Raw genomic sequence first — 20,928 nt, forward strand, 5'->3', positions numbered from 1 at the left:
ACGCGCCAGGCGTGATGATATACCGACCCAGTGCAATACCACCGAGAGAGCACAAGGCCTTTTCACTCCGATCCATGACGTCATGCTACCTGGCCCGACTGCCATAGAATCTGATGGGGACGCTCCCAACTAGGCAACAGTGATTTTGACGTCACCGCTTTCATCACGCCAGCCTTGTCAATGGAAATTTGGGGCCAGGTAGCGTGACGTCATGGATCGGAGTAAACAGGATTTGTGCTACCTAGGTGGTATTGCCCGGCGCCGTGAGACGCATGTTCTGTCCGAGCGGCCGACCATACCGGATTGACAGACGCATCACACGCCGGCTAGAGCATCTCAATGCGGCGCGCTGACAACAGATAACAGAGCATGACGTAGCTGTTCCTGCTCTTCGGAAGCCAGCGCCGAGCTGTTAGCCAAGCCTGCATGAGAATTCGAGCCGGACCTTGAGGTTCGCGACACAGTCGCGCAGCTTCGCGTGCGCTGCACACCGCAGCTCTTGACCAGGACGTGGCCGCGATGTCAGGGACACAAATATGACGGCAACATTTACCGGACCACTCTTGCCTGAAAAGAAGAAAGCGACATGGACACCGTGGAGGTCCGGTAAGATAAGTTTTATTCTTTGATGCCGTTTCTGCAGGCTAGGTATCCAAAATCGAATTATGCGTTTTCGTTGACCGCACGATACGCCTTCCGCGTGATTACCGAGAATGAGATTTCGCGGAAACCTCGAGAAAACAAGACGTTGAGACTAACTTCGCAACGCCGATTTCAATGAAACTGTTACACGCGCATTCCTTGTTGGTGCCGATTCGAGCACACTTGATCGCAAAAGTTCCACGGACACGTGGAAGCTTTCGCGAACGTGCCGTTGCGCAGCCTACAATGCAAATGCGCAGTGCGTCGCTCACACGCAGGACTATACACTGCGCATTTCAGTTTTGTGACGTACGCAAATTGGCAGCGAGTAAATTTCGTTCTCATGACTTCGCTGTTAAGCTTTCTTCAGTCAACAGCGCATACCTATGTTTACGTGACTGTGATTCTTTCTAACGCTGCGTTCCAAGCCAAAATTGATTCATGGTGTTTAACGTTCGAAAGCAGCACTGGGTCTGAGAGATGCGCCGGTACGGTAGGGGGCTTCGGATTGACTTCGACCAGCTGGGGTACTTGAACGTGCAGCCAATGTTCGGTACACGATAAACTTTGCGTTCTGTCCCCACGGCAATGCGACCGCCAGGGCCATGAACCGAACCCACGACATCGTGCTGAACAGCAAAACTCCATAGCCCGTAAGCAACCGCGATGGGCTCGTTCGAGTGACGGTACAAAGCATCGCTAGCGGGCCTTTTACGCTGTGCGGACAGGATCGAAACAAAGCCTCAACTATTTTCTGCGAGAAGCCCCTGGACCATGTTCTTTTACAAAAAACCACAATAATTTGCACAAGTCGGCTCACCTGTGTTGCATCACAGATCTGCACTCTCTTGTCGGAGCCCTCGCAGAAACGACCCCCGCTTTGTGGGCTGCAACCGAAGATATCGCATAAGTCAACGAGTGTCGGTGGCATAAGCCATGGAGCTCTTTGGCTATACATGGCCCTTGTGCCAAGCATCCATGTATCATAATAAGTTGAGCAACCGAAAGTAACAAGCAACCACAAATAAGAGTCAGTGAGCGGAGGGTATTGGAGATATTGTGTATACACACAACATGCACAAGTAACAGGCATAAGCTATATATATATATATATATATATATATGTGTGTGTGTGTGTGTGTGTGTGTGTGTGTGTGTGTGTGTGTGTGTGTGTGTGTGTGTGTGTGTGTGTGTGTGTGTGTGTGTGTGTGTGTGTGTGTGTTTGTGTGTGTGTGTGTGTACCGCCACATCGTGAATACTGAGCTGTTTTATTTAACGCGTCTGTCCGACTGGTATACTGCTTGCACGGTGGTCGTATAAGCACGCAATAAGCACGATGCAACCACTCCAGATTCGAATCAATGTATATATCAATATATATATATATATATATATATATATATATATATATATATATATATATATATATATATATATATATATATATATATATATATATATATACAAAGTATATAGCGTTTGGTTCATACAAGTGTCCCATTTGAAGACATATAGCGCCTTCCTTTAGCGCAAATCACTAGCACCGCTGAAATAAGTGCACTGAACTGTGTATCAGTAAGCACCAGGCCTAGCTGTGACTAGTGGAGTACATTGATTCGAATCTGGAGTGGTTGCATCGTGCTTATTGCGTGCTTATACGACCACCGTGCAAGCAGTATACCAGTCGGACAGACGCGTTAAATAAAACAGCTCAGTATTCACGATGTGGCGGTACCCATGTATACAGAAACTGAAATAGCCTATTAACGTGTGGTGTGCAACCCGCCACAAGCATTCATTGAAGTCAGCTGGTACAATCTCATTTTTAAATTATGACGGTATACTCTGGCAGGGGTTAACCGAAGTTATTTCTGAACAATTCATATGGAGCGGAAGAGAAAATATTATCGGCTGCATCGCACTGCCTTGGGATGGAGTAACCAGGCTGTAGACAACAGCTTCTCCGCTGCAGAACTTTCCACTTCAACTGCCTTTAATGGATACGCGCAAGGATTTTCCTTCTCGTTTCAAACTGTTATTGGCACTACCTTTTCATGTGCATCCGTTACACCTTCACTTTTTTGTTTCTTTTTGTGCGCTCACTTGTCGCACGGCTACTCGGCTACTGAAACATTGCACAATGCATCGGCGTGCAGCATACGCGATACACGCTGCACACTGCGCCATGAGACATTAAATCGGATCAAAATAAAATTGCCTTTAACGTGCCTGGGCATCATACGGGCTGCGAGGGTCGCTGTTAATTTCAACCACCTGAGGTTCATGAACGTGCAATAAATCGATACTGGTGTTTTTTTTTAACTTTTCTTTCCTTTTCTTGCATTCCACCCCTGTCTGAATGCGGCCTCCACGACCAGTAACCGAACCCGCGACCTTGTACTCGACAGCAGAACGCCATAGCCGCTGAGGCACCGCAGCGGGTCGACATTAAATCACTCTAGCACGTGCAGCTACTAGCGGTCCTGATGGCGCTATAACCTGTTAAACCTAAGAAACCACGCAAGTGGGCTTCACCTCACAGACACATTTATTGTGAGAAAGCCAGCTGTCACGAATGGTTTTAGGGAACAACCCGCACATACGCCCAGGCACGCACAGCTGTATAGTTACATGACGTGTAATAGCGTCAAAAACAATACTTGACGGTGCATAACAGTGCTGCAGCCTCCTGTATCCTGTATCGGCGGGAGAATTGTGCACGTTACAGAAAAAAAGTAAATGATTACAATTACTTCATTAAAAAATGTAATTGCTTACAGTTACCAGTTACTGCTGCATGAAAGTAGCCGAATAATTATTTAATAGTAATCGGTTACTTCTACGTTACTTTCCTCCAAATTTGTTCCGTAGATACAGTAAACGGAAGAAGCTGGCCTGGCCCTTTCAGTGCATTCTCTGCAGCCCTTCATACATTGCTTATCTGAACTAACAATGGACTTTAAAAAGTTTCGTTGGTCACCATCTCTCGTTTCTGTTGTCAGCAGCGACGCCGAAAACTTGCTCGAGGAGGAAAAAAAGATAGGTTAGCTCGATTCTCGTGTTGGGGGGTGGGGGAGGGGGCGGAGGAGGGTGGTAGTGCGGTGTTCGTATGCGGATATTGCGCACAATATTGTCGTTGCTCAGCACTGCATCCTAGCACAGCGCTTCATTGTTGCTGGAACTTAGAGAAAACGCTCCCGGTTGAGCCAATAACGCCCCCCCCCCCCCGCCAAAAAAAAAGGAATGAAAAGAAAGAAAAAGCGTTCATATATATGAGTTCCTGCAATTACCGTTCTTCGCTATCGAGCCGTGCCAGCACGTACTTGTCAATTCATCGGCTAACATCTGCTGGCGCATACCGAGCCCTCGGGTTTGCCTGTCTGAACATGCGCATTCGCGAGGCTGCCGCGTGGTACGATTTCGGGCGTTCTATTGCGTTTTTCGCCATATTCAGGTTCTCGAAGATGCGCCGTTTGTTACAGCTTGTCTCGTCAATAATGTAACCGGTTACATGTAACACGTTATATGTTACAGAAGGTGTGTGGAGAAGTGTACTTCCAGGTTCTTAATTAAAAAAAAAAGGTAATTACGGTGAGCGTTACTGAGTAAACAAAGCTAGGGTTAAAATTATAAGTTATCGGTAGATGTAATTGATTACAAGTGATTAATCACGTGTAGTTTATTACGTACAAGTCTGATCTGCAGTCTCCTGTCTCCAGTTCTGCTGCGGGCATTTTTTTTCTTTCTTTCATTCCTTCAATAGCGCAAAAGCCAGCCTATATGGAAAGTTGCTGGCGTAAAAATAACTCGTCACGAAATGGTCGTTTTCCCAGAGTTTCAATCAGAGAGAGAGAGACAAGATTCGCTATGCATGGTCATAAGGGAATATTCGTGGTTAGGCCACCAGTACACGACTCGTGTGTTGATCGAAAGGAGAATAAATGTTGTCCGATAGAGGCTACGCACGATGTGAGAAAAATAAGTGTTCGCAAATGGGCGCAAGGAATTGCAGCTCTGGGAATAAATCCAGCTATAATTTAGGCCTGCGGACGAGATCCTCGAACGACCCCCCTTCCCCCCCCCCCTCCACCCGTGTAGGTAATCTGTTGCGGTGGAGAAACCACGTGCGCGAACGGGCGATGAAATACCTCGGCCTGTCGCATCGGCGTCGAGACACCTTGACGCCGACGTAGGCGTAGTCACCCCTCGCCACGCAGTCCGAGCGGCAGGTGCCGAATGCCGACCAGGGTCCCCAGCCGCCGTCGACGGGCGGGTCCCGCGACCGACGCCGCTCCAGCTCGTCCCGGCGAGCCACACAGTAGCCAGCCCGGCACCACTGAATGGGTGGAGGATAATAATAATAATATTTGGGGTTTTACGTGCCAAAACCACTTTCTGATTATGAGGCACGCCGTAGTGGAGGACTCCGGAAATTTTGACCACCTGGGGTTCTTTAACGTGCACCTAAATCTAAGCACACGGGTGTTTTCGCATTTCGCCCCCATCGAAATGCGGCCGCCGTGGCCGGGATTCGATCCCGCGACCTCGTGCTCAGCAGCCCAACACCATAGCCACTGAGCAACCACGGCGGGTAATGGGTGGAGGAGACGGTGCAGTAGATGGGCTTGCGTTTTTTTTTTTCTTCTCTTTTTTCTTCTTAAGATTTATGTACATAGGTTCTAAGGTGAGGACTGTGAGTGCTCAGCAAATGTGCGTATCATAAGGGACCGTGCACGATTTGCATTGCCGCGGAGAGGGGTTGGCAGGTTAGCAATGAATAGAAACAGTGAAAAAAGAAAGCAGCATTGAAACGTTACAAATACCCATCTACATATTCATACGTAACAGTAAATATAAGGCTCAGAAAAGGCTTCAAATCGTGGATAAAGCATCGTGGCGATAAACGGATACAGTGTCATTTATCATGGAGTAGAATTCGCGGCCTGAGGAGCTGTGGGATAGAATTCGCGGCCAAAAATCGGTAGGGTTTGGAGCAATGAAGGTTCCGTAGGGGTACTATTATGCTGACCATTGACACGTCCAGTTACATGCACAGTGGCTTTGACACCTTTAGCGAAGATTGTACATAGCCGTCAAAAATAACTGAATGATGCGTTGCGCTCAATCATTTGAAGCTATTGACTTCGGGACAGGCGGTTGCTTACCGATTGTGCCTTAAGGGCATGTATAAAAACGTGTTTCTTTGACGTAATAAGCAATAATGCTTACGTCTACATCCGGGCATAAAATGGACCATTACCTTTCTCTCTTCCGCTTTCGTTTTTGCTTTTCAAGAGTAATAAATTCCACTGCAAGTTTTTGTAGACAAGATATATAAGACGATGAAGAAAGTACAAGCGCGCACAGAACGAATGCGCCTTCGTAGTACTTATAAAGTGATACTATTGTGTATTCATTCATTTGAAGTTTCCTTTTTGTGCGGGAAATACTTCACGGGCTTACCTTTTGAGTTTTTTGTTTTTTGTTTTCCTAATGACTTCGATTGTATGATGCATTTGCTTATGCGACGTTGAACTTCACATTGTTATGGTTGTTAAACTTTCGTGTTTTATATTTTATCTCATATCCATGCGGCTGCAGTGCCGACAAATTATTTTATGTGTCCACGGCTCTGCGAAGACGAAAAAGATAGTTTGGCAGATCAAGCTAGCCTTTTCATGACCGATCCCCCATTGTGTATATGCGTCAAATACATTCAGGACAACAGCAGCAGCATCTTTTACTGTGCCCTCCTCGGCTATTGTGCCATGACAAAATAAAAATAATTGAATTGAATAGTACAGCTTCGTTGAGTGAAGGTAGTGCGTTACCATATTCTCAGCACACGGTGTTCCTTCAAGAGCAGGGTGCGCTGCGAAGGAGACTGGCGTGATGCCACGGTTCATCTCGCACCGCAGCATTCGGCAGATGTCCTGCAAGGAGGATTATTATTAGTTCGGTGCACACGGCATTACTGTACACATGAGGTGATCATTGTGGAAGAAGCAGGCAGGGTTCCGCTGAACAGGCACTAAGCGACGCCGCGATGTATGAGAAGTGGTAGGTGAAAAAAAAAAACGAAAAAAAAACGACGCGTACCAAACATCACAGTAACGTGAACCAAAGTCTGCGCAACACTAACTGCAGAAGAAAAGAGAACTTGCCACTCCGTTGTGGGGCGAAAGCAGTTTACACGGTTTAAAATATATGCAGCTTAGCTACTAGCCGCACCATTAGCGCTAATGTAATAACTAAGGTTAATAAACAGTGTTCGCACGAGAGAGGATTCTTCAGAAGGCAACGTTTCGACAAGAGGACTTGTCTTCCCCACTCCCTTTGTCGGATTGTTGTCACCAGAAACATTTCTTGCGCGAACACCGTTAATCTCATCGTCTCCATCTTGCTGTGAAGATCTGTCCAGTTTCAGCATTGATAACGTTAGAAAGTCGAAGGCCGGACTTTGTGTCTGAACATTTCGTAATCTGGCCGCGACGGCCTGTGGCACATGCGTTTTACGTTCGGTCGTTTCAAGACGCGTCCGTAGAGTCGCGATACGCGACAAGCAGACTCGCCTGAAGCGGTTGCTGGGCGGTGCGTCGGCTGGCGGAACCGAAGCGCAGCGCGCACTGCCGGTCGGCCGAGAAGATCTCGCCGGGCAGCAGGGGCCCCTTGCGCGCCGCGAGCAGGTTGGCGTCGACGTCGCGGGTGCCCCGCTGGAAGACGCAGGAGGCGGCCGGCAGCCGCAGGAACTTGGTCACGTACTGGCGCGAGCAGGACGACCAGCTCGTCTTGCCGGCCCCCAGAGTGGGCGACATCACGTAGTTGTCCACGTCGCACGGGTTCCCGTCCTGGGAGCCGTCGTGCTCCATGCCCAGGCTGCGAGCGCCATTTCGGTTTCGACACAACTGCCACCGGCGCTTTCGTCAAGGGTTAAAGGCTATGCTTGTAAGCCGCCGGCAGTATAGTCACGTTGCTTCGGGAGCGGGTGCTTTGAAGTCGGTGTAAAGGAAGGGAATAAGGAATAAAGCAGCGTCTGCATTCCCCAAGTGTAGGGTAGCCAACCGGGCAGGTCCTTGGGTAATCTCCCTCCCTCCCTCCCTCCCCCCCTCTCTCTCTCTCTCTGTGCATTACGCAGAGATCGCACTTGTGTCCTTTAATGAGTCTGCAAGGACGCTGATATGGAAGTCAGTGGACAGATCTTGTCGGTGCAAATGTTTTATATGCATTTGCAGGTATAAGCTATGCCTCACCTATTTATTTTTTTAATAAATGGGAGAATAACGCTTGAAGTCGTCTTCATAGGCATTGGATGGAATGTTCGTAGGTACACGTAACTGCAGAATTGAGAGCGAATTCCTGCTGAAATTTTCAAACATCCTTTTTATATCCGTGTGAGGTTACGTCCAGCCAAGCAAAACTGACAAAAGAAAGTTGATACCAAGAATTATCAATTTAGAAGTACATACTTTTGGGCTAGTTGGTGTACTGATACTGGGACCACAGCGCTGAAGAGGCGACAAGAAAGATAAGGACGGTGCGCTAACTTTAAACTAACTTTCCGAGCTAAAGTTAGCGCGTCGTATTTGTCTTGTCTGCGTCGCAAAAGTGCTGTGGTTTCAGCATTAATTTAAGGAAAACGAGACTGTTAAGGCGTTCAGGTCTATCTAATGCATGAAGGGCACTCTACCTTCCGCATGGTTCTATATGACAAAGTATATGTTAGCGCCTGCCCCCACGGCGGGACCGGGAAAGAACTGTGGCCTTACCTGTGTCCCATCTCGTGGCTGGCAACGTAAACGCTCTGGAAACTGGTTCCCTCGCTGATGGTGCAGCTGTTGAGAGAGTTGCACATTCCGCTCACCGGGGCGAGTCCTGCACACACGCCCACACCGAGCAGGCAAATACTGTGTCAGAAGACTGTCGAGACCTCACCATCACTGGTATTTTTTGGCACAGTTTACCAGGAACTTTGACACCCCTGCCCTTAAAACGGCAACAGCAATCGCAATTCTGTAGTAAAACCACACTTGTATCTCTAGGTCACGAAAGAAAATTTTGTTCGAATGATTGCGCGGCCTATATGACTGGTGTCAGCAGCGTTCTCCCGCAACGAGTATTTTTCGCTACCCTTCGAAACAGCGCAACGGTGAAAAATGCATATTATTCATATTGTCGCGTTGTAGTGGCGGTGAAGGACCAGTCAATGCCAAAACTGTGACTCACAAATCTAATCTAACTCTTAACTATGAAAACGGTCGCCGGAAAAAGATAGACCATGTATGTACGCGTGTAAATAATATAGGAAGTGAAAGGGGTACACAATGGGCGAGCTTATTTCTTTCAACCTAGAGTTACTTTATATGCTCATTCAACCTGTCTATTTTCTGTCATCTCTCTTGCCCATGCTTTGCTATCATCCAGTAGGCAGCACCAGCTAAAACGCATGTTCGCTCCAGTCGGGTTATAGAAGGCTTCTGCAATTCTGAGCGCTGCTACAACCAACGATGTCCGTAGTTAAATTTTTCCACTCGAGTCTCAACGCATTATGTCTATTTTACGTCGCTTCTACACCATGACAACGAAAGGTCTCACCGACAACGTGTCTTTTTCGCAGTCCTTTCTCGTCCACGACGAACATGTTGATCCTGAAAACCAGCAAGAGACAAATTGATCAAAATGCTTGCAAATCAAAATTATTTATTATGATCACTGATCAAAATGCTTGCAAGGGATATGGGTGTGTCTCACGTGAGAGGACACGCTGTTCGTGCGCCAAAAAAATCCCCGAGAGTTCTGTTATATCTTCAGTACTACCAGCACGTACCCTGATAAGAGAAGCGCGTGGTCCCATTTCGGCGTGCCCTGGGCAGAGGCGGCCCTTCTTCTCTGGTGTTGCCACACGCAGAAGTTGGTCAGGTACGTGTCGATGTTCTCCGATGGGCTCAGGTCCTGCATCGTCAGCGACACCACGACCAAATGCCTGATTACGAGACTGTTTAGACCAGAATCAAATGGATGAATGACGTTACTTGACACTATATACAGAGGCACACAAGATGGAGACGAAGTGATCGACGGTGGTTAAACAGGTTATGGGTGTACCGATTCTGGCCAGCATTGGAGATAGTTGACATTGACAGCTAAGAAGACGTACAGCTTCGAGCCCTAGCGGGAACGCACCTGGAACCGTCTGAAAGACGTTTCTGCGCCATGACACCACCTCGCGTTGACAAGAAAAAGTTAAGAAAAACACGTATCACAGCTGCATTTTAACACTTCACGTGTGCGAACCTAGGGACAGTGCAACGTAGTTAACTCCAAGCGCATACGAATTCGTGAATACGTTTTCATTTGAGCAGCCGACCTTCCCGTCGACTTTCCAAGCCTTCTTCTCGGTCGCCATTTTGTTTGGACAGCGAATAACCTGCGTAATTTTTTACTTCCGCGATGTTTTCTATAATCTGTCCCTTTTGCCGGCTTCGTCAGAATAGGAATGAGACTTGAGATGGCCGCTGTGCGCTTAGCTGTCTAGTTAGCCGTCTACGGCGAGTACAAGAACGCAGCCTATGTCTCTGGAGCTGACATTTCGACAAGGGGACTTGTCTGTGTTAAGGCAACTGCTTTCCTTTTTCAAGTGCTGGTGGGGAGAGTGAGCTATCATATAAATGGTTGTCAAAGAAATTAATTGTCGCCCGGACCATGACAAGTCCCCTTGTCGATACGTTGGCTCCAGAGACATGCTTCCCTTGGTTGACTGGTGTTGTCCAAATTGCAGAAAAAAAAAAAAAAAGAATTGACATTAACTTACCCTTGGTTGGAGTTTCAGTACTTCCAGCTCGACGACAGTCACGTCAATGTTCTTCCCTAACGATTCATGCTTGAAGAGCATTTGTACCTAGAAAGTGGAAACATAGATGCTTTAAGAAAGGGAGCAACATTTCTGAACCTTTCAGTGCAGTTTCGCGTACACGGCAAAAATAAGTCCTTGAGACGAGAGACCAAGCTGATTTTTTTCCTCGCGTCATTAACGACAATCTGTCAGGGTTATTTGGTTCGTCGCGGAAGAATAGAACGCTGCGACATATATTCAGTGAAGAGCATCGTGGACTGTGTTCTGTCCACGATGCTGTGTTCTGTGTCCCGTGTATGTACGGCGAATGACATTCGAGGCAGCTGATGCTCTCGCACTTCTTATTCAAAAGAACGTGAAGCACATTACTAAGCAACTGCTTAACCAATTTAATTTAATATCACATCATTGCTTCTGAATTTCCGAATCTATCTCTAGTGAAACTTCAGCTTATATATATATATATATATATATATATATATATATATATATATACATGTGTGTGTGTGTGTGTGTGTGTGTGTGTGTGTGTGTGTGTGTGTGTGTGTGTGTGTGTGTGTGTGTGGAAGGCGTTTGCAACATACGAAGTCATACTTTCTGTGCGACGTCTATAATTATTAATATAGACAACGGTCGGGCAGCCGTTGTCTAATATTAATACTATATTAATATATTAATATGAGTAGACGTGGCGTACCGCGTTCATGATGGTCAGGACGTATGTGATCAGCTCCCGGTCGGTGTCCTCGCCCGGGAAGGCCCTGGCCATGGCCTGGTACAGCGCCTGGTCCACGAACACCGCGGTCTCGACCAGGGCCTCGCCCCCGTCCCGGAGGTTCCTCCGTCGGCCGCCACTGTTGGCCGACGGCGACGGTCCCCCCACCCGTCGCCTGGTCCTGGTCCTCCTCCGCCGGGACTTCCAGTCGTCGGCGGGAACCCTGGCCGAGCGCGTTCCGTTGTCCGGCCGCGAACCCCGCTCGCCTGCGTCGCAGAAAGAAAAAAAAAGTAAATGACGGATTCGTTTAACGTGCGTTCAAAGTGCAGATGTAGTGCGTTCGCAATGCCATATTACTGTAAATTCGTGAAACAATGGCGTTTCAGAGGATGCTCGCGAGCCGCCGCGGCAGCCCAGTGGATGTGACTTTGCGCTGTTGAGCTCGAAGGTCGCGGGTTCGATCCTTCTTGCTCCGGCGGTCGCATTTCCACGGGATGGGGGCGGATTGCAAAAACGCTCATGTACTTACATTTAGGCGCACGGTAAAGAATTCCAGATGGTCGAAATTAATCCGAAGACCTCCAATATGGTGTGCCTCGTAATCAGATCGTGGTTTTTGGCACGTAAAACGAAATGTGATTAATTAATTCATTAATTTAGATGCTATGCGCTACATGCCTGCGTACACGCACAAATAAGAGCGCTGGAGTGGGAGTTGCTGTTGACTTTGTTAATATAGGGGTTCATCTTGGAAGAAATTCCACAAGAGAGAGAGATAAAAGCAAAGAAAAGCCAGGGAGGTTAGCCAGAGGAATCTCTACTTGGCTACCCTGTACCGGGAAAAAGGGAAAGGGGAGGTTACACATAACACTAGCCAACAGGAGAAGCAACATTAACAACTTCATTTACTGTATTCTAGTCCTATGTGTCGAGTTTTTTGTGTGCCGTTTGTCCCATGCATGGATAAGGGCGCGCCCACGGAAGCTCGCACACACACAAGTACACACACTGATTGTGGTGGTGGTGCAGCAGGCGGGATTAGCCTGGTATTCATAGCTGGCAACTGTTCCGCCTGAGCCTATCGTGAGTGTCACTATGTGCGTCACCAGGTGTCGAAAAGCCCCGTGTCTCACATGAAAGCAATCAGTAGTCGTTGCACTCTCTTCCTGATTGCCGCGGGGCCCTCTGGCGAAAGCACACTGACTTATCGATGTCAGAATTAACTTTCTGCTATATTTTGCACATTAATCAGATAGAGTTCTGTACTTCAAACTCTGGCATAAGCGCCATCTGAACCCATCGGTAGGCTTGCCAGAGGATCTATTTACAGTAAGGCCTCAACAGAAGGCCGTACCAAACGGCCCAATAAGACGTTCGTTCGAGCATAGATGCGGTGTCCGTGGCTGAGCTTGCGTGCGTACTCACAGTGGCCGCAGCGTAGCGGCTTGTGCGTGTCCGCCCGGGCCAGGATGTGCGGCGACGAGGTGGCGTTGGGGGCGGCCCCTGCGCCGACGCCCGCCCGACGGCGGTCGCTGGCCAGAGGGTAGATGGGGTACACGAAGTACGTCGCACCCGGCAGCTGGATCAGGCCCCTCTGCGAGCGAGTTCCAATTTCCGCTCTTTTTTATTTATCGGTATGATATAAGGAGATACTGACGCACAATTTAAGGCGCCTGCTAATCCTTAGTTCTTGAATGGGACTAGCTTACAACATACAGGGTTCAATATTACATATCAAAACCCCTTTTCATACAAGCACCAGGACTTGTCAAGCAACGTTTTTCACAGTAACACTATGACGTAAGAAACATATTGTACATACAATATACAAGCTAATGACGCCGCAGTTCTATAGAAAAAAGTCTCAAAAATGCAAATGATACCGGTCGCCTATTACACAGTCTCTAGTCGGCGGGTGGTACATATATCGTGTAAATGCATTATCGCATATAGTCACAACAGCACATTCAAACACATATACAGCGACATTGAATTGAAAGAAACAATAAAAGCGTTAATAACGGCCAACAATGCCGCTATCTTCTTATAACTGTTGCGTGAAAGCAGTTGGCGAGAACTGATAACCAACATAAAGATCATGTGCACGAGCCATTAACTAGGACACTGCTATAGCACGAAATCGGCTTCTATGAAAAGACCATGGTACAAGTGTCCGAAGCAGCAGGAATCGAGATGCCGTGCTGCAAGTTTGCGGGGAAGAGGCGAGATGTAGAAGTCAAATTTGGACTGGTCGGTAGCGATTCATTGCGATGTCGTATAGGCGCCAATCAGAACATAAACTGAATAGGACAGACAATGGCTTCTTCGGGGTTATGCTTGGCCCCTAGGACATTGCGAAGAAGGCAATATGGAATTCCCAGTGACTCATGTGTGAGCTTGTAGCAAGAGCGTAAAAAATCGCCGCTATTGTAGACGGAAAGTACTAGATCCTGTACTCTCAGGTTTGGTGGTTGCCGACGTTTCTTTAGCACCGAATTGAATCCCATTCTCGCTGCCGGCAAGCACCGCCACGTTCAGGACCGGCACACGAGTCGGTAAGCTCGGGTTGCGACAAGAACTCTGGCCTTTCTAGTTTTGCCGCAGACTCTATTCACGCAATTGCACACTCATAGTCACTGTTCAAAACTCGAAACTGAAATGGTTTGGCCATGTTATTCGAATAAACGAGAACATCGCGCGACATGATAATAAATATTGGTGATCAATTCATGGAGAAATAAGGGTCGGCATGTATTTTGGTGGGGGGCACGCAAAAGCATCAGTGTTTCGAGTGCTCATTTCATCTCGAAAGACAAAATTAGCATTCAGTGCCAAGTAAACTTTCCTGTCGAAAGTTATGTTTTAATATTGCACGCAGCATAGAGGGAAAAGAGTATTCCTTTCCTGTCTTTTTCTTTTTTCACTTAAATAGGCGTTTCTCCAAATTGCGTGTTGCAACGCCCCATTTGTTGGCGAACAGGCAGCTTGACCAAAGTGGTACTCAGACTAGGGCTGTGTCATATTCTTTTAACTTAAGAAGCGGGATGGAAAAAGCGCAATTTGCCGTTCAGTGTTGGACAAAAGAAACTTAATGTAGTGCGGTAAATGCATACTTGTGCGCTATACAAAAATACATCGAAGTACACTAATTAAATTACACGAACGCCTATTCGTTCTTCGTTGGAATGACAACAGCGCCGCATGCCATTCTTGAAGGTGGGACGAAATTATGTACAGTACATTCTGTGCCACTCTCCGTCCTTCGACTGTCAATTATATGCTCTGCCTACGACAGTCTCAGCCGCTTAGACGACAGACTATTCTCGGAAGTAAAGATCCTGGTACCGTGGCCGAAGAACATTAGCGTTTTCAGGGCCACCAAAGCGCTAGTGCTCTTCTCGAAGCCGAGTAACTAATCGAGAGCAAACATTTATCCGCCCGGGTGTGGGCACACTGATTTGTCCTTCCACTTTCTTATCTCCCTCTTCCTCACATGTAGGGTAGCCAACAGGGTGAAATCCCTTCTATCTTCTCTCTCTCTCTCTCTCTCTCTTCACAGTCCCGAAAAGCTTCGCCATCGTCCTTTGACGTCCTTGTTTTAAACAAAACGATGTGGTGCCAGCACTTTATTTTTCTTCTTACGGCTGCACTGTCTCTACACTTGCACTTTTTGACGTCGCGAACACTGTTTTTGTTTTGTCTCCCACAGAACGCGATGATGAATAACAAAGGCGCTACTGTTGCGTCAGGAACACGTCAGAACTCGACTCTTAATTGGCACTTTTGCCGATGCCAAGCCGGTAGAAGCACGTAACGCTGACTGACAAGTCTAAATTGAAGAAGGTAGCTTCTCTGCAAGCCCTCGACGGCCAACTGCAGGAAGTAACACAGAACTCAATTCAGCAAGCGGCGAAGGAAAAAAAAATATCATAATCACGGCTAGCCGCGGTTGCTCTGTTCTGACGATCGTGCTGCATCCAACAAAGTTTTAGATTTGATTCTGAGGACTAACAATTACCACTCTCGCGCTTATATTCACGCTGTAGACGACCTATTAGAATCTTAACTAGTTTCGTTCATTAACGTTGTTCATTCACGTGTTTATCGCTGATTTTCAGTGACAGCGGTAGCAGACGACTGCAGAAGGCTTTCGCCCCGTAGAGGAAGAGATGTCCTTCAACAAATTAAAGGTGGATCGTTTTATATCCATATCAGGTGCTCGAAATGAGCACACGTTTAACCTCAGCGAATGTGCTAGGACGCAGTATGACCTTACCAGACCCGAGCAGACTGACAACGCCGCCTTGCTTCGGGCGATCCCCCGCACGTGCCCCTGGTAGAAGCAAGAGGCGTCCGGTAGCTCCTCGCCGGAAGTGACGTCTCTGCGTCGGCGCCGCCTTGCGCTGCTATTCGAGGCGCCTTCTTCCACCACTTGGAATTGGCTCGAGATGAGCTCCTCAGTCTGCGTGGAGGACAGATGATGTTAATGGAGACCGGTGTGACATCATGTCCATATATTATAACTGCAACTTTCATGCTCGTATCTTCTTGCACTTTTTGTTATTGAAGCTTATCTTATGTGCATGTTGCCGCTCAAATTTTATGCTGCAACGTCTCGCAGAGTTCTGGGCTGTAACTAAACGTGAGTTACGAATGTAACTTACCGTGAGTGCGTTTTATAGTCTTGTTGACTGGTTACAAGCATTATTCTAAAGGCACACGTATAGAGCACAGCATAAGAATTTTTGCCCCTCACGCCGTAGGTATCGAACAGAAAGATGTATTGCCATGCATGCACACAATTGGACGTACTAGACTTCCTCGCTCTTGGTTTGTACTAAACGTAAGCTGGTGAGAGCTGATGTGAGGCCAGGCTACAGAATGGAGCCCAGTTATACAAAATAGAGCCTTTTTATTATTTCTTTATTTGGACCATTTTGCTGTTGCCCCGTATAAAGTAGTGGAACTGCTTGCAATAGCGACCCCATATAGATAGGCGTGGAATACTAAAACAACCGTTTGGTGAGACTTCGGTGTTTCGTAATGCAGGGGATCAACATTGTTTGGAACATTCGAACATAGTGTCAAAGCACTGGACAGTGCAAAGACGTTATTATAATTAAATCAGTCGATCAAATTGAGCAATCAGCGCTCCGCCTGCCAAGGACATCGTCCATGTGCGTGTAGGGTTCTTCGTAAAGTGGGCCAAGCTATCGTGCAGCGCCCCCCCCCCCTCCCTGTGTTCCCATCTACTTTCTTTTTCACGAGCTGTGGACCCTGTGACATTACGCGGACATTCAACAAGAAATGAACTGTCACCACAGAATATATTATTTATTCGATAATCGCTCATCGCTCTCTACTTTAGAATGCGCTAGGATATTGTGCAATGCATATTTTGTTCACAGATTATTTTACGCTACCTGCAGCCAACCTCCATGCACCATAACACAAACTCATGCAAAGACACAATATTAGCGACTTTCTCTCTTTGTACAAGAAAATCCGTAAGGTGTTGATTTTCGCACAGCCATAAATGTGCTTCTTTTGAAAACTATCCTTAGCACAAAGACATTTAGAAAGTCGCATCCTACTTGAAATGAAAAACAACTACCACATTGATTTCGCATTGCACTTTTCAAGGCAACTGGTGTTAACAACGCAGGACGCTAACATGGATTGTATAAGTAAAAATTTTAGCGGTCCATGTCCTCACGTACTTAAAGCAAAAGCCTACATTATTTGTAGCAGTACTGAATGATAGAAGCACAGCAGGTAGACAGAGCAATGCTCTGCTTCAACAAAAGGCTAAATGCCCTCCATCCCCTCCCACTCCTATCTCTCAACAGACCAAAGGAAGCCATGTTTCCCCGGCCCCACCCTGTGAGCGCGCCTAAGATATCGACATTACGAGAGAACTCCGCCTGGATTTCTTGAGGAGCATGAGGCGTTTGATTTGTTGCTATATACTAACCTCAGAAAAATTGTGTCGAAGGCTTCAAATTTGAAATTTTCAAGTTAAAAAAAAAAGCGCAACGCAGGCAGCCCCACGCACGATTCATCATCGGAAAGCGTCCCACCAAGAGCATTGCCAACGGCAAAGCATTTCATTAAATGAATGGCTGGCCACGGATACGCCAGCCTCAAGACTCCTGAAATGTGAAACACTTGTTGACCCGTGCGCGTGTGTACACACAAAATACCTGTCCGAGGTCCAGCCTCAGCGTCTGCCCGAAGGCCGGCAGCTCGAGGCTCAAGTCGGCGCTGCCTCCACCGCTGCCTTCCTCCAGATGTCGCCGCCGTCGCCGCCTTTTCCGACGACGTTTGCGAGTCGCGGGCCGCAGGTCCATGTGCGGCTCGAACACCTCGTACTGCAGCCCCTCTGCAACGACGTTGGTTGGTTCGTTGTTCTTTCAGAAAGAAGCAGCCGAACAGTGAACCAGTCGCCGAACCCTGTCTCATAGGGGTAGTGTACCACCACGTGATGGGTGGTGCCACTAGGCATGGTGGTTACGGTGGCGAATCTAGTGCCCCTGACCCCCCCCCCCCTTCTCCTCCCCGCCCTCTTTCTCCTTGAGGCTGCCGTAAACTATGCGACCCTGATTACGTGAGGCACGGCACACCTCGAACTACAGAGATAGCTTTCTCCCGCGTTCGAGCCTTGGAGCTCAGCCGTGTGTCAGCGCTCTTAGTTTACATGACTTGCCATGAAGCCACTTTACACACCTTCCGTGTGCAGACGTCGATGGACAATGAGAAAACTGCAGTGCTTCTTTGCCGCGTTCTATTACTCATGCCTTTTCTGTCTGCCTGTCTGCATCTTTAGCCTTAAATTCTTTACAGTTGCAAACACAATTTAAAGTACTGTTGTTTTAAATCTGATTGTGTTTGTCAATTTCTCCCACGTACTCTCTTTCCATTGCAGTCCCTTTTCATTGCATAATACGGGAAGTTGCAGTCCCGAAATATTAGAGGGGCTTTACACGGCACCCCTAACTCGCCCGGTTGCAACTTTTCGCTTAGTAGGGACTGCCAGATGTTCTATACAAGTTAAGATAGCGCAAGTATAAGATTCTTCTCACCTGTATTCCCCGACCCGACCATGAGCAGCTTCTCTACTTTGGCAACGACTTGGTTGATGAACTGGGCTTCCAGCTGTCGAAAATATACAAAAAGAAAGGCATTGGTGTCGATTGATCTGAGCACACAAGTAAACGTTTACATATACATGTGCTTTGTAATTGTGTTATTAGTGTATTACTTGTATGGCTTAATCAAACTACTAAAGTGTCTGCAAAATAATTTTTATGGCCTCTATAAGCTTTGTGGCTTTCAGACTTGCTTATAAGTGATAAACGACTGGTGATACCTTTTCATTTCTAGTCTGTTAGGCCTAGTAATCAGCACCATCAACTGATGCCCACATTTAAAAAATTAAATTATGGCGGTTTACGTGCCAAAACCACTTTCTGATTATGAGGCACGCCGTAGTAAGGGACTCCGGAAATTTAGACCATCAGGGGTTCTTTAACGTGCGCCTAAATCTAAGTACACGGGTGTTTTCACATTTCGCCTCAATCGAAATGCGGCCGCCGTGGCCGGGATTCAATTCCGCGACCTCGTGCTTAGCAGCGCAATACCATATGCCAACATTTATCTAAGCTTTTATTCAGTAAAAATAAAAAAGAAAATACAAAGGCAATAAGAGCATGCATAGAACTCCTGCTTTACAAGCAATGGAAAACTCCACGGCTGGCCTGGCCTGGTTCTCGGGCAGCTGACCACCGAGGAGCATTGAATCGGAGTTCACTGGGACACTCAAAAATCGTGCGCCCTCTGTTTCAACAATGCCGAAGTAAAGAGATAATAAAAGTGAGCGTATACGCGGGAATGCGACTGCAGCAAACAATGACACAAAGAAATCACGCGCGCGCCACACCACTGGCGCGGCAACCATCCACAAGCGACTACAGCGCACGAAGCAGCTGATCTGCCTCGGTAAAGCGGTGCAGTGTTCGGAAAACTGTACACCGCACCGTCGTGAACATGCACTGCTGGTGAGCAGCATCGGTAGTGGCGCCTACTACTGATGCATACAGTTAACCGTTTAAACTGGCTGTGCCGGCTTAAGGCCGTATAGCGCTTGACGGGCGGCATTTTCACGTGATCCTCACGCTACCTAATGCGTCAAAGATGCAAGAAAGCAATACTGGAAGGCGTGCCTGTCTGATTAAAGAAACTCTGTTGGCAGCAGGTCGTTTCGGCAAGGAGCTTAAGACAGGCCAGTGGAATGAATGACGCCAATGGCGCCAACGACAGTCGCGATGCTACATGTTCGGCCCATCTTGCCTACGTATTAGTTAGCTAGTGACGTCACAGATACTTTGAAAATCAAAAGATACGGCGTGGCAGTCCAAAGTGTCGCTCCGCAACGTTCCTGTTCTGCATGCAACGGAGGCAACCGACTCGCGAACTCCCGCAATAGAGACATAATGAAGGACTAACAGAGAGAGAGAGAGAGAGAGAGAGAGAGAGAATCTCTAAAAACTCAGTTGTAATTTCTGCGACGCACTATAATAATAATATTTGGGGTTTTACGTGCCAAAACCACTTTCTGATTATGAGGCACGCCGTAGTGGAGGACTCCGGAAATTTTGACCACCTGGGGTTCTTTAACGTGCGCCTAAATCTAAGCACACGGGTGTTTTCGCATTTCGCCTCCATCGAAATGCGGCCGCCGTGGCCGGGATTCGATCCCGCGACCTCGTGCTCAGCAGCCCAACACCATAGCCACTGAGCAACCACGGCGGGTAAACGACGCACTATAGTGAACGGCTCAGCATGGCAGGTGTTGCGCTTCTTGAGGGCCTCATAGCACCCGTCATAAAGCAGTTCCCTATTTCTACAGTTTCTCACGTCTCTTTATTGCTCGTTGTGAAAATCGGAAGGCGAGTAAACTAGGTACGTGACACCTCCAGCCACGTAATGTTTGGCAACATAACTGAGAAGCTTCCTCCTTGTTGCACGGTTTTCTTGAGACACAGTATCCTAGGTTTCTCGTGGACTCAAAGACCGGAGGCGTGGCGACCTCGGCCCCGCCGTAACCATTATGCTTAGCGGGAGGGAGTTTTGCGGAAGAGGAGAGCTTTTGACGGCTGTATAGTGGGCGCACGATGCACGCCGCGGTCGTTAGTCAGTTTACGGCGGAATCGTCGCGAATGCTGTTACGTTTGCGGATCGCTGCGGTCCGAGTAGAGAGACATTGCGTCGCGAACGCACGACTTCTGCGGAAGCCGATCGGTGTCGACGAAGGCGGCTTCCGGTCGGCCTAGAAGGAGCGTGAGGTTGATTTCACGCTTTTAAGCCCAGAATCGCGCCGCAGCTTTCGCGTTTTCAATGAAAGGCGTGCTGTCGACTTCACGTTATGCGAATGCGAAAAACCAGACGCGTCACCAACGGCCGAGATTCAGGCCGGTCAGGCCATGCATTGCGGACACCACCTGCTGTTCCACCCAAGAGGCTAGAAAGCAACTATGTGTGCAACAGGGACGCAGAACGTCATTAACGATTTGGAAAAGCCTCCTAGAGAGAGAGAGAGAGAGAGAGAGAGAGAGAGAGAGAGAGAGAGAGACCTTTATTTGAGCGACTCGCTACGAGACGGCGTTAAAAGCGGGAGGGAAGGTTTCGTTAGAGGTACTACGGTGCGTTCGAGATACGACAG

General features: G+C 47.8%; 1 protein-coding gene across 1 annotated transcript in view; it reads right to left on the reverse strand.

Annotated features, from left to right (window-relative positions):
- The window catches only part of LOC142560037 (A disintegrin and metalloproteinase with thrombospondin motifs 18-like), a 149,918-nt gene that overhangs the window by 14,536 nt on the left and 114,454 nt on the right, over positions 1 to 20,928 (reverse strand). Inside the window, exons 2-14 of the mRNA XM_075671801.1 lie at positions 18,290 to 18,362; positions 17,411 to 17,589; positions 15,484 to 15,669; positions 12,633 to 12,801; positions 11,190 to 11,473; positions 10,451 to 10,537; positions 9,467 to 9,591; positions 9,235 to 9,287; positions 8,409 to 8,514; positions 7,215 to 7,518; positions 6,474 to 6,575; positions 4,791 to 4,978; positions 1,463 to 1,529 (exon numbers count right to left, since the gene is read on the reverse strand). Of these exons, the coding sequence (XP_075527916.1) occupies positions 1,463 to 1,529; positions 4,791 to 4,978; positions 6,474 to 6,575; positions 7,215 to 7,518; positions 8,409 to 8,514; positions 9,235 to 9,287; positions 9,467 to 9,591; positions 10,451 to 10,537; positions 11,190 to 11,473; positions 12,633 to 12,801; positions 15,484 to 15,669; positions 17,411 to 17,589; positions 18,290 to 18,362 (1,923 nt within the window). The remainder of the gene's footprint in view (positions 1 to 1,462; positions 1,530 to 4,790; positions 4,979 to 6,473; positions 6,576 to 7,214; positions 7,519 to 8,408; positions 8,515 to 9,234; positions 9,288 to 9,466; positions 9,592 to 10,450; positions 10,538 to 11,189; positions 11,474 to 12,632; positions 12,802 to 15,483; positions 15,670 to 17,410; positions 17,590 to 18,289; positions 18,363 to 20,928) is intronic.

Source organism: Dermacentor variabilis, chromosome 10, assembly GCF_050947875.1.
Source record: "Dermacentor variabilis isolate Ectoservices chromosome 10, ASM5094787v1, whole genome shotgun sequence".
In the NCBI taxonomy this organism is placed as follows: domain Eukaryota; kingdom Metazoa; phylum Arthropoda; class Arachnida; order Ixodida; family Ixodidae; genus Dermacentor; species Dermacentor variabilis.